This window comes from Homarus americanus, unplaced genomic scaffold (assembly GCF_018991925.1).
Source record: "Homarus americanus isolate GMGI-L3 unplaced genomic scaffold, GMGI_Hamer_2.0 scaffold10188, whole genome shotgun sequence".
NCBI classification, from domain to species: Eukaryota; Metazoa; Arthropoda; class Malacostraca; order Decapoda; family Nephropidae; genus Homarus; species Homarus americanus.
This window is the reverse complement of record NW_024741309.1, coordinates 169,689-185,299: the sequence shown is the minus strand read 5'-3', so window position 1 is coordinate 185,299 and position 15,611 is coordinate 169,689. Positions and strand designations below refer to the sequence as shown.

At 36.8% G+C, this 15,611-nt stretch overlaps 1 protein-coding gene across 1 annotated transcript; it reads left to right on the top strand.

Annotated features, from left to right (window-relative positions):
• Positions 1-2,542: 2,542 nt before the first annotated feature.
• Positions 2,543-15,016, top strand: LOC121875832 (chitinase-like protein PB1E7.04c). The gene is made up of 4 exons (XM_042380530.1): positions 2,543-2,655; positions 3,417-3,473; positions 4,550-8,141; positions 12,021-15,016. Exons 1-3 carry the CDS (start codon positions 2,613-2,615, stop codon positions 5,872-5,874), a joined length of 1,425 nt encoding a protein of 474 aa, XP_042236464.1. The 5' UTR covers positions 2,543-2,612; the 3' UTR covers positions 5,875-8,141; positions 12,021-15,016.
• The last annotated feature ends 595 nt before the right edge of the window (positions 15,017-15,611 follow it).

The following is a 15,611-nucleotide window of genomic DNA, read 5'->3' as shown; positions in this document are numbered from 1 at the left end:
GATTTCGAATAGAGTTTGAGATGATTGCTTCCAGTAATTTGCCTACTATTGATGTTAGACTGATTGGGCGGTAGTTAGAGGATAGTGATCTATCCCCCTTCTTGAAAATCGGTATTACATTCGCTATCCTCCAGGATTCTGGTACTACACCTGTTTTTAAGGACATGTTAAACAACTTTGCTAAGGGCATACTAAGCTCTTCCTTACATTCCTTTAATACTCTGGCAAATATCTCATCGGGACCAGGTGACTTATTAGGCTTTAGTTTGTCTATTTGCTTACTAACATCGTTACTAGTCACTACTATCTCACTTAATTTATTTTCTTCACTATCTCTGAATAGAGTCGGTGCCTCGGGTATCATGTTTAAATTTTCGGTGGTGAAAACTGTTGAAAAATATTTATTCAAATTATTGCTCATTTCTCTGTCGTTATCAGTGAGCTCGCCGGTGTCTGACCGTATTGGTCCAATCTTTTCTCGTGTTTTAGTTTGATACATTTGGTAGAATCCTTTGGGGTTTGTCTTCGCCTCCCTTGCTATCCTTACCTCATTATTCCTCTTTGCTTTCCTTATCTCGGTTTTAACCCTACTCGCCAATACCCTATAATAGTCCCGGAGGTGAATTTCGCCACGATTTATCCTTCTACCTATAGCCTTCCTTTGGCCAATGATGTTCCTTAAATAATTATTAATCCATTTAGGGTCATTGTTGTCTGATCTGAGTTTTTTGTATGGTATGTTCTGCCTTTGTGCATTAAGTAACTCACTATTTAAATTGTCGTGGAACTCGGCAATCTCAGATCTCGTTATCAGGTCTGTGTCATCTGACAGGTTCACGGCCAAGCGCGACACCCCCTCTCTCAGCTGCCTCTTTAAACTGTCAAAGTTCGCCCTTCTGAAATCTGGTACTTTAGTGGAATTTTCCTTACGTCTGCCCTGAAAGTCTAACTGGAATCTAATTTCTTTGTGATCGCTGTTTGCAAATTCGTTCCCTACCTCGACCCTGCTAATGAGGTTTTCTCTGTTTGACAGAACTAAATCGAGTATATTATTACCCCGTGTGGGTTCAGTTATATGTTGACTTAGAAAACAGTCCTGGATAGTCTCGAGAAAATCCTCTGATTCTGAGTTACCCGTAAGGTCAGTCCAACCTATTTGGCCAAGGTTAAAGTCGCTTACTATACAGACTTTGTTGTGTATGGAAGCCCTGCGCATTTCATCCCAGATAAGTCGCTCTTTGACTCTATCAAGATTGGGAGGTCTATATATTACTCCTGTGATTAATTTTTCTCTACCGTCGATTAATTCTATCCAAATTGTTTCTGTATTCCGCTCAGTTTTTATTTCCTTATTTATTTCACACTTCAGATTATCCCTAACATAGATTGCTACTCCGCCTCCTTTCCTGGTCTGCCTATCGGTATGGAACAGTTTGTAACCCGCAATTTGGTATTCGACTGGTAACTCACGTGTGTCTAGGTTGATCCATGTTTCAGTGAATGCAATTATATCGATTTTTTCGGTACATACCAAGGTCCTAATATCATCCATTTTGTTTCTCATACTTCTACTGTTTGCGTAGTATACATTTAAGTTAGTTGTGTTCTGAGTCCTCCCCTTACCGGTCACACTAGAATAACCCGTTATAGTACATCTTTCTTTCCTCACACAGCCAAACTGTGGAATGCTCTGCCTTCTTCTGTATTTCCACACTCATACAATGTCTCGTTTTAAAAAGCTGGTTTTCCAGCATCTTCGTGGTGGAGATTAATATAATCTTTTCCTTTTCAATATTAAATTTATTTGTATTCTTATTTTTTCGCCCCCCCCCCCCAGGCCCCGATGTGAGTCAATGTCCTGTGCCCGGGTGGGCTATATTCTCGAGAAAAAAAAAGTCAGGGAGCCATGATTGTATCAGCCGCCAGTCCCTGAGCCCAGGTCTACCTCTGCAGGGGAGTTTATTCATTACTGGCATCAGTGAAAAAGACCCTGGTTTGTTCCAGTGCTGGTCTACCATGACTTTGATAAGTGTTATCTACTTATACCATTCTCAAAATATTGTCTGATAATAACCAGACACTATTCTTACAGCATACGAGCCAATCAGTGGTGAAGAGGATAAAAGAAAAAAATGCATTTGCATAAATCAACCCCTTTTCTAACCATATTTTGACCAGTTGCATGTATAGAGGCATTTCTTTATTTAATTTAGCTTAACTATTTTCATTATTACTGGTGTAATTATCATTTGTATTTGAAACTCATAAAATAATTTGTATACACGCTAATTTGAAAAATCAGTTCCCGCGAGATTACTTGTTCCCTTTGACCGCCATGTGTTCGGCCTCTAAAAGTGACACAAACCTCAACATCGTTATATTAGAAACTATGTCATATTATATACAAATTTATGAATATTTGTATAAAAAGAATGTTAATAATGTAATTATAAATTAATTTAAGTTATATAAATAAAATTATTGTCTTAGTTGTATTTATTTTTTAGTATTGCTTAGAAAGAGAATTCGAACGTGTCATACTGCGAAGGAAGGGTAAACACTAAGAGGAAAACAATACGACTTGATGTAGTTTTATAATAAATAGTGCAAATATGTCTCAGATAAAGTCTGAAATCAAGCAGCCTGATCCTAAAGGTGATTACCTCATCTTAAAATTATTGTTCAGCCGCTAAGTGGAAGATGTTGTGTGAAATTACGTATTGAACTGTGTGATGTGCCTATTCTGAACCTGTATACTCCCTGTGTGATGTGATGTCATACGCGAACTAGTGTGTTGTGTGATTTTATATACTGTGTGAACCTGTACACTGCCTGTGTGACGTTAAATAGGTAGTAATTTACAACAGGGTAAAATGATAGTTTCGGTCGTCCCTGTATTTAGATATTCAAACTAACCTTACCTAACCTGGACCCTTGTTTTTACTTATTACCTGTGGACGTTTAGAGAGGCGGACTGTGTTAAGAATTACTCAATACAGGCAAAACTCCCCAATCAATCCTTATCTATCCTCATGATCTCAAAATGTATTTGACCAAGGCTAATGGTATGGACAAATTTCACCACATTGTCTCTTACCTATCGTTGAGGGAGAGACAATGTGATGGGTGTAATTTCTTGTTGTGAAAGTGATCGGAAATACTGTAAGCAGTTTATAGTGGGAACACTATAATAAGTTAAGTTGTTTTCTTCCCTGAAGGTCACAGACTCATAGAACAAGGTGTACTACCTGGGCTTTAGTGTTAGGATGATTAATATTTGGGTGAAGAAGGTTCGAGTGGTCCATTGACTATTTTTTCAAAGAATGATGCATGATAGAACTAATCAGTTGATCTTCTAAGATGAAAATATTTCCATCATCATATTTTAATACTGTATGTCTTGTCTTGTTTTCCAGATGACAAAACTTACTGTGTCTCAAGTGAAGATGGTGACCATTCAACATTAGGAATGGGTGAGACTAACATATTGTTTTAATAATGTACAGTATATTATAATCCAGTAATACACTACAATGCCATCCATATTCTGTTGACTTTGTTTACCTGAGGCAGGGCTTCTCACCATGGTGCTCATAACCACAATGCTGTACAATGATGCTCTTGTGACTTGTATAAAGTGCTCTCAATCATGACCAAAAGCATCACTCATGAACACCAGCTTGAGAATCCCTGATGTAGGTAAACATGGGCTCTGGATCCAAGAAGAATAAGTAATTTGGTATTAGAGGAAATGATGTGCATTTTAACAGAGGTGAAAAAGATGCAAAGAATAATATGAAATTATAAGAGGGGGAAAGGTTGTAAGAAATATCAGAGATAAGAACCTGATGAAAGACACCGCAAGAGCCCACACATCATGGAGAGCTGCCATCAGGTAATAGTGCCTGAAGCTTTGTAAATCAGTTACTGCCTGTACAGAAGGGTAAAGATTGATAAAAATTATGGGAGGACAAAAATGAAAAATTAACACAGTAAAAAATATGATTTAGAAATGGATGTTAGGAAAGGGAGGGGAAGACCAAGGAGGAGGATGGATAGAGTGAAGGAGAAAATGGATTGTAGAGAGGGGTAATGGACATTGAGGAAATTTCTGTGTGTGTGTGTGTGTGTGTGTGTGAGTGACCAGAAACCATGATGTTAAATGATTTATGGGGATAGATGTAATGTTTATGTGCTGTGCTGTTTTATATTTAACAACAGTGGTAGAAGATCTCATCTGGCCAGGGAGTTAAGAGGTAATATATGACAGTGAGTATAGGTAGAGTCTGTGTTGATTGATTCCAGTGACATTACAGTACAGTACCCAATTGTGAGAAAAGACTCATAAGAATGGGAAAAGAAAATTCTATACTGTACAGTACACTGGTAATGTGCTGTACTGCATTTGCATGTTTACTAACAAAATGCACTTTTCCCTTTTTTTCATGAACCTGTCCCGGCATATTGGAATAACAACGTGAAAATTGGATCACTTCTGTATGGTATATTTGGATAATTTGACGCTAATTGGTTGCTGATTGGACATCAGAGGAGATCATCACAGTTCAGTACCGGCTGCCAGATTCATATTGTTTTGAGTCTGCAATATTTTTTGACAAGAATACTATTGAGAGACCCTCATTACACAAAATGGTGAAAGAGTGGCACACAGATATTCTTCAGAAGAGAATGACAAAAAAGAAAAAGAATGAAGAAGCCATCGCTCTGACTCGGACAAGGAATGAAAGTCAGTGTAGTGTAGACTCTTTCACTGTCAGTGGGGAGAGTCAGGAGCTAACAGTGGATTCTGGTCAGGACGCAAGTGAAGATAGTCAAGATTTACTTGCAGACTCATTTGAGTTAGAACTGGAGAAAACCCCTGAAGACGTAATACCTATGGATGAAGTTCCTCTTCAAAGTGGCAACATGTCATCATCCTCCCCAGCAAATGTGAGTGATTCCCATGTGAGTTCATCCTCTACAGTTCTGGACCCAAGATCAACTACAGCATCTTTGCACCAGAACTCAGACTCCAGTTTGTCATTTCTTGCTAAATCACAACTGAAAATTTCTGTTCCCAGATTAACAATTCTATCTTCTTCACAGTCAACAAACTCTTTCTCAGGTTTATCATATTCAACCCAATCAAATTTTGGACTCGGTGGAACTACAGTAATAACAACACCTCTTGGAGTACTGCACCAGGAGGACCCAGCTCATCGTGTGTCATCCTCAACATCTGATCCAGAGCAAGATAGACCTAGTTTGTCATCACTTGCAGCATCTTCTCTACCAACAACAGGAATTAAAAATGCTGGACCCAGTTTGTCATCACTTGCAGCATCTTCTCTACCAACAACAGGAATTAAAAATGCTGGACCTAGTTTGTCATCACTTGCAGCATCTTCTCTACCAACAACAGGAATTAAAAATGCTGGATCCAGTTTGTCATCTCTTGCAGCAGCACACACTATGGATGTTGAGTCCAGTTCATCTTCTCTACCAACAACAGGAATTAAAAATGCTGGACCCAGTTTGTCATCTCTTGCAGCAGCACACACTATGGATGTTGAGTCCAGTTCATTTTCTCTACCAACAACAGGAATTAAAAATGCTGGACCAGTTTGTCATCTCTTGCATCTTTTTCTCTACCAACAACAGGAATTAAAAATGCTGGACCCAGTTTGTCATCTCTTGCAGCAGCACACACTATGGATGTTGAGTCCAGTTCATTTTCTCTACCAACAACAGGAATTAAAAATGCTGGACCCAGTTTGTCATCTCTTGCAGCAGCACACACTATGGATGTTGTGTCCAGTTCATCATTCCTACCTTCAACAGGAATTAAAAACTCTGGACCCAGTTTACAGTTAGTCACATCAACTCAGACAAAAAATCCTGAGCCTGTCTTGTCATTAACAGGCAATAAGAACTCTGGACCCAGCTTGTCATCACTTGCAGCAGTATACATGGGTAACACAGAATCCAGTTTGTCAACTCTTGCAAATTCCTGTGTAGGCAGTTTTGGGTACAATACCCCACCCTTTCTTAGTTCAAGTCCAAACTGGAAACCAACAGCTTCTCTGCCCTCTGGAGATGCAATAAAACTCCTTGAAAAAAAAATTTGTCCCGCAGAATCAACAAATTTGAATCCATTGTCCCATCAGCAAAGCTTGATACTTTCTGAATCTATGCAACCACCATCCTCTGGTTTGAGTATCCCAAAACTAGTTGTTTCACCAAAAGACAGAAGTGCACTTGATTCTTCTGGTTGTGATTTTGCAAGTTTGAGTTTTGGTGGTGCTCTGCCCTTTCCAGTGACACTAAGCAATATAGGAAAGGACAAGTCTCTTGAAAATTTGGATCCTGTTCGCAACTCACCTACTTCTCTCAATATGTCTGGTTCAGAAGGTGTCTCTCTGTCTGTGTCCTCAGATTCACCCATGGCTGATGTCACTTGCCTGTCATCAGCTGGTAGCATGAATTCTTTTGGAAAGGAGTTGCCAGGTCTCATTAAGCCTCTGTCTTCTATACAGAATCCCCAGGTCATACAACCACTTCCTGGACTCACACTCCCACCTGGCCTATCACTCCCTCCTGGTTTGCCTCCACCACCTGGTTTATTTCCACCACCTGGTTTGCCTCCACCACCTGGTTTGCCTCCACCACCTGGTTTATCTCCACCACCTGGTTTACCTCCACCACCTGGTATGCTCCCCCACCCTAGATTTCTTCCTCAATCTGGTCTAGTTCCTTACCAACATTCACCATCAACAATGCAAGATTTATCAGTCTCAGAATTCTCCCTTGACAGCCATCGTCACCCAAAGCTTCATCAGCCGTTTTCTCCTGACAACGATCATCCTGAAAAGGAAAATCTAGAACTGGTGTTGCAGATGGATGAGGCAATTGATGACATAGTTCCTGATATTGATTTGCAAGCTGCTCTCATGAAGCCTCCAGAGAAGATTGACCCAGTTGTTAAGAATGAGGCATCGAGAGATCTAGCAATGATCATAGAATGCGGCCAGTTTGAGAGCGATTCATCTTTGTGTAAACCTTGTCCTTCATCTTTTGGTCAGGTAATGGCAAGAATACCCCCCACTCCTAGAGTAAAGCGGCTGACTGAAAAAACCATAACTGTTCCGTTCCGCATTTTTAGGTTTGATTGTCCCTCCCCGGATGAGCTTATACGAGAAGCTCTGCAGGACCATCAGAACCCCGCCTGGTACAAACTGACATCCAGGGAGAGGCAGAGTAGAAGATAGTTGTGTCCATGTCATTATTGTATTAGATTTGTATTGTGAATAGTATACTGTACTTGTACTGTATAGTGAAGTACAGTATAGAACTAAGTCTCTGCAGGTGAGACTGCAGTGTAGCACAATAATTTATAACTTTTATGATAAGAATTTCATCGAAATGCTGATGTAGTTATGTAGGCAATATCTGAGACTATATTTATAAGGAAGGAAAGTGTTTCAATCCCAACTCATATACAAAGTACTGTATATGATTGCAGAGTAAAGAATTTAAGTGGCAATCATTGATAATCATATTGGCATTGTAAACTTGGCAAACTGCAGTATTTTCCAGCATTGTCTTCATCAACTCCTGGTGATCACTGGAGTGGTTGGCTGTCTGCTTCACATATTATACCCAAGATGTAGGCTAAGAGGTGTTGTCATCAGCTGTGTCAACCTGAAACTTGTCTGCACAGCTTTTATTATGATATTGGATGGATCGTGGTGACTTGTTGGGCATCATTATCATTCAGAGACAAAGTGCAGTTTTACATGATTACTGTACAACATCAAAGATCAACAACTTGCCCAAAACTGGGTAACGGGTTATCGTAAATAATTATTTTTAAATATTAGAACTTATTTTGACAATGTTCATATGGCTTTTCTGCTTAAAATATGTGTAGTCCTATAAAATTACAATGATAATATGTATTTTGTATATTGTACAGTATATAAGCTAAAAATTTTTGAGTAATATGGTGGTTACATCAGGTAATTGATGGGTGTAGTCAGCTGTCCACTTTAGTGTGATAACAAGGAGGTGGGTGAGGCAGTGGCTGAAGACAGTGCAGGTCAAGATATACTAACAAGTACATACAAGTACAAAGAAAACAAGTAAGTGTTGTATTTTTCTAACAGTATATATGTATCTTCATGTACAAATGGACAGTCAACATTTCCCTTCCAATTTAATAAGCATAAACTTTTTTAAGGATTATTTGTAAAATTTAAGGCGATTCATCAAATACGTGTTTTCAGAAACTTACAGTTTTATACATACAGTACATGTTTATTAAGCAGTGTGTCTCAGTCCTAAGGTTTTTACTTGAATATGTATGGTAACTCTACATAAACTTCATACACAGCTGTCATTGGTGGCAGAGAATGTGTTATGTAAGAGATCTCTGTCGTGGTTTTCTCTTATACGAGTCTTTTTTAGCGTAGTGAGCCAACTTTGTATGTACAGTGTAGTGAAGCCTCGTGATTCACTTTGTATATTGTGTGAGGATGTGAGCAAGAGTGTGATTGGGTGTTTCTACTCCATGTCGTGACTTATTCCCTGTTACTTTTTACACTTGTATCACTCTTTATTGTTTCCCCCCCCCTCCCCCTCCCCCACCGCTGCATATTCTTTTTTTATTGAGGTTTACCGTATGTATCCCTTTTGATCCACTTCATACACAATTGGAAGAGGAGTCAAGTTAGTGAACGGATAAGTTTCTTACAATCTTCATCCTGTTCATTTATAACTCATTGAACAAATTTAAGACAGATAGACAGACACTTTACTTACTCTGCTGTACAGTGTCTTCTTTGTGATGAATAAAATCGTTTGATGTTAGCCAAATCAAATATGAAAAGTGGCATCCCTGTAGTGAAGGGGTTAACAGAGAAAAAATCCAAGAATTTAACAGTCAATCAGCTATCAACGGGGTATTATTGTAGTGTACAGCCATTTTGTCTCTTGAAATGTATTTAATGTAGCATTGACCCTAATTACAGTATGTACATTATTAATCTTACCTTATTTTACACAAACAGCTCACCAAAGTAATTACTGTACTATAAGAGAAAATTTAGTTGTATTAGGTATTTTGCTCAGTCACTTTCAGCGAGTTTAAAAATATCTAAATGTCAGCAAGAAAGCTTATCATTTAGAATTGCTGTAGTGAAATTAATGTTTGTTATGTAAGATTTTCATTTTCACTCTGCCACTGCTGACTAAATTGTCTGAATCGGCGATGGTTAGGCTGGTGGTTCACATTCTTCACACAGAATCCTTTATTTACCTGGTTTTATAAAACTTAGGAAGTCAGTTTTAACCCTTAGGCCCCGGGTGACGTTCCGCCTATTTTCCCGCCTTTTTTTTTTTTTTTGGTAGATTTTTTTTCTCGATTTATCCCTGGGGAAGGGTTACTGCCAGCAGCACCCTAACCCGGGGCTTAAGGGTTAAATACCTTAACCTTTATATGTATTTATAGCCATTTTATCATTTTGAGTTGCCGTAGTTTGTTGTGTTTGTACAGTAATTATGGTGTCGCATTTCCCTACCTTGACCCGCAGTGTCTTCCCACACTATTGAGGTGATTGGCTTAAACATTTATACTTAAGACCATTCGTGAAGTAATAAGAGTGTCAACCTTGGTAAATATTATGGCAAGTACAGTATTGAGAGGCTGAGAGCTCCTTTACCAGTATAGTTTTGTTTATTACCTACAAGTTTTTTTGGTTAAACATTAGTATGCATAAGATTGTTTTATGTGTTGTGTGTATATGTTTATGACTTCAGGTTTAAAGTTACAAATATCTCGGGAAGAATACGAGATACTGGAGATATATATTTAATCTAAAAGATATTGATCAGCTGAAGTTTATATCACCCCCTGAACTTATTTCACCTAATGACTAAAGCACCTTAATGCTACCTGGAGGGGTAAGATTAAATTAAGTTAGGATAGGTTAGCATTAGGATTAAGGTGAGATAAGCTGGGGGAGTTAATCCTCAGATGATCTTACTGTAAGAAAGAATGGCCATAATGTTGTAAAAGTGAACAAACTTTTGTGGTGAATGATGTAGGCCATGTACAGATACAGTACTATTAACTAGCTCTGTATTGTACACTGCACTAGAGGATCAAGGCATGAGATAGGAGTGTACCATAATAACAACTAGGTTTGGTGTCTATTATTGGAAACGTGGTTTTCTAAAATGTTATGTGTGCTCTAATACGTTACTTGTTTAGAGAGATTGGATTAGAGAGCAATAAAAGCTGGTGTTAAAAGTAGTACAAGGCAGTAGATGTGTAAATGTGATAGACCATCAATATTAAGTGGCGTTAATGTGTAATGAAGAGTAATAGGCTGTAAAAAGGTGTATATGTGATACTGTAAATACCTGTACTGGGTATTTACAAAGACTAAAAGTACAATGAGTGTTTGATGATGAGTACAGTAATATTAATGATACCTGTTTTATACTGTGCTGTGTACGTTAGGGAAAGTGAGTTGTGATACGTACTTGTATCTTTCAGGCAGTTTGTCAAAATTTTATTAATTTTATTTTATATTTTTATTATAATTTTTTTTTTACTGCAATGAAAGACCTTAAATTTGTAAAAATAAGACAAAGTTTTTTATTTACAAATCTGGTTAAGTTACTGCGCTGTTAGTATGTCTGTATGTGTGTACGCATGTGGTGATATCTAGAAGTGTGTATAAATAGCCACCAGTTTGATCATGATTTAGACTGAGGATCATGGCATCACTTGCTCATTCCTTAGCCTTGTATCTCCATTCCCTTAGCTTATAAGTGCCTTTTGTAATGCTGGAAGTGCTGAAGTTGTAACGAAATCGGAGTATACACTTCAGTACTTTCGACCTTAAGTTTTCCTACAGCATAGATAAAAGACACCACATGTTTCGGTAGGGTGTAGATGTACCAGTAGTTAGTAGTTAGCATGATGTATGGGTAGTCACAGCTCTAATAATTTCTAATGGCTTGAATTTCAATATTCTATTGTCATTTTTGATTCTGCCTGTAGGGTTGTTGAGCATCTCGGTGAGTTGTGATTCTCGTGTTGATCTTGGTGACTGCTTTTTATGTATGCAGATGACCCTTTAGTGTTCATCATTTTAATCCCATATTATTCATCATGTTAAGTCCTTATTATTCATCCTGTTAATCCCTTATTATTCATCATATTAATCCCTTATTATTCATCATATTAATCCTTTATTATTCATCACATTAATCCCTTATTATTCATCATATTAATCCCTCATTATTCATCATATTAATCCCTTATTATTCATCATATTAATCCCTTATTATTCATCATATTAAGCCCTTATTATTCGTCCTGGTAATCCTTTATTATTCATCATATTAATCCCTTATTATTCATCATATTAATCCTTTATTATTCATCACATTAATCCCTTATTATTCATCATATTAATCCCTTATTATTCATCATATTAAGCCCTTATTATTCGTCCTGGTAATCCTTTATTATTCATCATGTTAATCCCTTATCATGATGAGTTGTTATTCATTACGACAACACCCTGTTATTCATGATGGTAAGCTGGTGGAGGTGGTAGGGGGTAAGGGATGTAGAAATACTCTCTCTTTACCCACAACATTGAATACTGTCCGAACTTAGTACAGTTGCGGACAAAAGTTTGCTCCCACGGTGAAATTGAGTGACGGGACTGAGTCTCTGAACTGACCTACCCTGAGTGTCATCTGGTGCTGGTGTGCTGTTTTATCTCATTTGGGGCCGATGCTGCTTCATTTTGGATGGGGGTGAACTTCTGACAGTGGCTGTACAGTAGTATATGAATTTAACATAACAAGATCTCAAAGAAGTGTGAAAAAAAAGTATTTTCTGTTATTATTGTCCAAAGTAGTGATTTCTTGAATTTTTTTGTGGTGTGGAGGATGACCTCTCTATCTTGAGTGGCTGTCTTGTAATGTAAATTTTTTTTCAGAATCCATGTTTTGTTTCATTTGCTGATGAGTCAAGTGCAGTACCTAGTATTTGCTTGACTATGGTTGGACAGATAAGAAACGTTTGTGCAATAATGTCTGATGTTGGCTATGCTAAAGGTTTTAATATCAGTAGCTATAAGGAAATATGTGATAAAGCATTTTACTCAGTAAATTAACGAAACTTATAGAATAGGAAAAAAAATCACAGTTTTATTTGACAGAAAATGAAGTTTTATTTGGTGTAATATTGTACTAGTTGAGAGAGAAGAATTGTGATATTTACTCAGAATATTACTTTCAGTCTGTGAACTGCATAAGAAGTAAAACTAATCCTCTAATGTCAAGAAGTTGGTAAATCAACTGAAATGTGTTGATTTGTGTGGCTGTTGGAGTTAAGTTTTGGCTGCACAAATTATCTAGTTTTAAATGGAGTGGATTCCTAATTGTATCTTTAGGTTTTATAGTGTGTTGTGTTTTATGTGAATTCACTTTGTTTAATGTTGATTATGTTCTTAGAAAGTAAGTGTTCTAAATAATGTGTTGGAAAAATCAGATCTCATTAACATTGGAACTGACAGTAATTTTCCAGTAAAAGGTGTATTTGTTTTTATTGTCAAGGTACAGTAATTTGATTACTTATCAAATAAATGAAGTACTGTACATTACAGTACAGTGCTGTACATTGGACTTTAGGTTTTAAAGAATGCTTGAAAGAGATGCATAAAAATAATGGATCACTAAGCTGCCACCGAGATTTGTGACTTAGCACTGCCACCATTGTGCTTCACAACAGCACAAAGGCTCACCATCCCCAATAAAGGAATGGGATGGTAAGCTTTATTGACATAAAAGTATGTTCAAATTTGGGGATGGCACATTCTGCTGTTTCTTTGCTCTACAGTATTAAAATAGAATTAGATATCCAGTTGTCCGTCCAGTGGCAGCAAGTGGTTGTGTGCAGTATTAGTTTCTTAAAGTCACCCACCCATTATTGTGCTTCTACCTTCTTATATGACCTTGAAGTTTTTACCGCAATTTTGATGGATTTGATTTAGCTCAGCCAGGTGCAGTAATTATCTGAATGTTGTTGATATTTTAGATACCATCACAAGATTTAGTATGCAGTGAGTTTAAAGTTTTATGTTATTAGGGGCTTAACATCGGCATCCATTTTAAATTGTTGCATTACTATACAGTACTTAAGGAGGAAGTAAATCTATAACTGAGTGTTCAAGTGTTTTATACCATCAGGGTGACAGTAATTTTTTTTTTTAATTAAATTGTTCATGTTTTTTTAATAGAAATTTTGTATTTTATTATGAAGTTCTTTTATTGATTACATATGACCCCTTCAGTAGTCTTCATCTCTTAAGGTTACATGGCTTATATTTTCTTATAGTGATGGTAAATACTAAATATAATTAAGATGAGATAAAATTTGTTTTGCTGTAAAAATTTTAGCCGCTAGAGAAAGCGACCCATGCTGACCACCCTTCTCTCACACACTTCCTCTTGGTATTTAATTTTTCTTCTTTTACAAAATCTGCTACCTGCAGTATTTTTCTGTTAGCCCATGTACAGTACTGTGTAATGTACAATACAGTACAGTATATGTACATATTTAAAACAGGTATACCATAGCAGTAATTATCCCTGTACCCTCATACATTCCTTTTTCTTTACTGTGCATCAGTATTTATTAAACAAATTATCAAGGTCTTTATTCTTTTGTGTGAGTTTTTTTCTTTTGTACATCCCTGTTGAAATAAACTAATATATAAGGTTTATAATTGTTTTTGCATAGGCATTAGAACTAGGGGGCACTGGGGGCATGGGTACCCCTGTATTAAGGGACAGCAAACTTGCAAAGTCAGACACCCACAGAAGGACTAATCAATGTAAGAAATGTGTCCACTCAGTGGCATTATGTTCCTACACCTATGTATTAGTATAGTATGTATTTTGATAATAAGCACATCATTACATTTAGGAATTTGGGGGCAGTCAGGTAAAGCACGACTGTTGTAGCCTTTAAGAATTTACATCTTGCTTTGTAAATTTAGATCAGAGTAAAAATAAGTGTTATATTAAGATGTTGTAGATGATGTGTGACTCATCCTACTATGACTTTAGGTTTAATAAGTAAAGCTAAAGGATGACATTGTTGATGCCAGCTGAATGATAATGTTTCTTTTCCAAGTAAGGACAGGATAATCAGTGCACAGGATACTAAGACAAAGAAAGGTTTGGTGGAAGATATAGTTGATCGTATGAAGACAATGTTTACCGTAGTACTTTAGGTTGGTAGTATATTTTATAATCAAATGAACAAATATATCATCAACCAAACCTCTCACTGTCACTGGATCTTAAAACTGTGGATTACAACCAAACATAAAAAAGTATCCTTTATCCTCACTGGACAATGTCTTCTCATTAGAGTGTTGGATGTATGGTCTGCTATGATATTCAACTTGGATGGAAAGATGTTTAAACACATTTGCACTTACGAACCTGTTTCTCTGGCCTGGTTGAGTACTACCACAGTAAAATACTAGTCATGGCATTATGAAATTAAGGATGAAAAAATTTATTGTACTATATTAGTTTGTTAATATCTAAGAGTCCTTGTGTTTATATTTACATGTTATGCTGGAAATGAGAGATGAGTCAATATAGCCCTTACAGTGTGTGGCTTATTTTATTATTTTTACCACTTTATTGTACTGGGTCACATATTGTGGAATGAAGATATTTTCACAATTTTCCCTACACCCTGGGCCTTCTAACCAGACATATTATAAATTAATAAACTTGTGTGTAAAGACTAATAGGTACACTTAAAAATCTTAAAGGTTTTGCTCCAAAATTTCACATAAAAATATTGCATTGTTAAATGACATTTAGCAAAAACTATGTACTGTAATAGTTATACCTGTACATATGTACCTGATTCTTTGCATATTTTTTTAAATAAACAAATTGCTGTAATAAATAGTTTTTATCTAATGAAAGTATCCTGATGCAAGTTACATTCTGTATCTGTGACCAAATATGACAGTGACTGTATTGGAATAAAAAGTAAGTGGTAAAATAAAAGCAGCACCAAGTCTTGTTACTACTGGACATCAGATAATCATAGTTAACCTGTGCCAGTGATGATGATGGCGTTGATTAGTACTCAACAAAATATAATGTGTGTGGGTAGTGGATGCACCTTAACACATGACCCTCCTTTCCCCACCTGCTAGGTACACCCTGCTGCTGCCTGGAACAGAGAATATAGAAATACCCTTCATCTGTTAGTGCAGAAAACTTCTGCCCCTAATCCTGTCTTGTTGTTTTCAACAGAATGTAATAAAACATTGCACATCATGGGTCACCCACTGAAAATTCACATACTTTCTGATGTGTCACTTTTTAAATTTCAGGTATTTAAAGACTGGTCCATGTTCAGACATATTGTGTGCCTATTTGATGGCCACTAACCGAAGATGCTCACGTGTTTAATATTTATGTTATATCGGTTAAATATACCACTTTCAACCTTAAGGTTGAATAAGCCACAAGTTCAGAAAACTCTCAAGGTA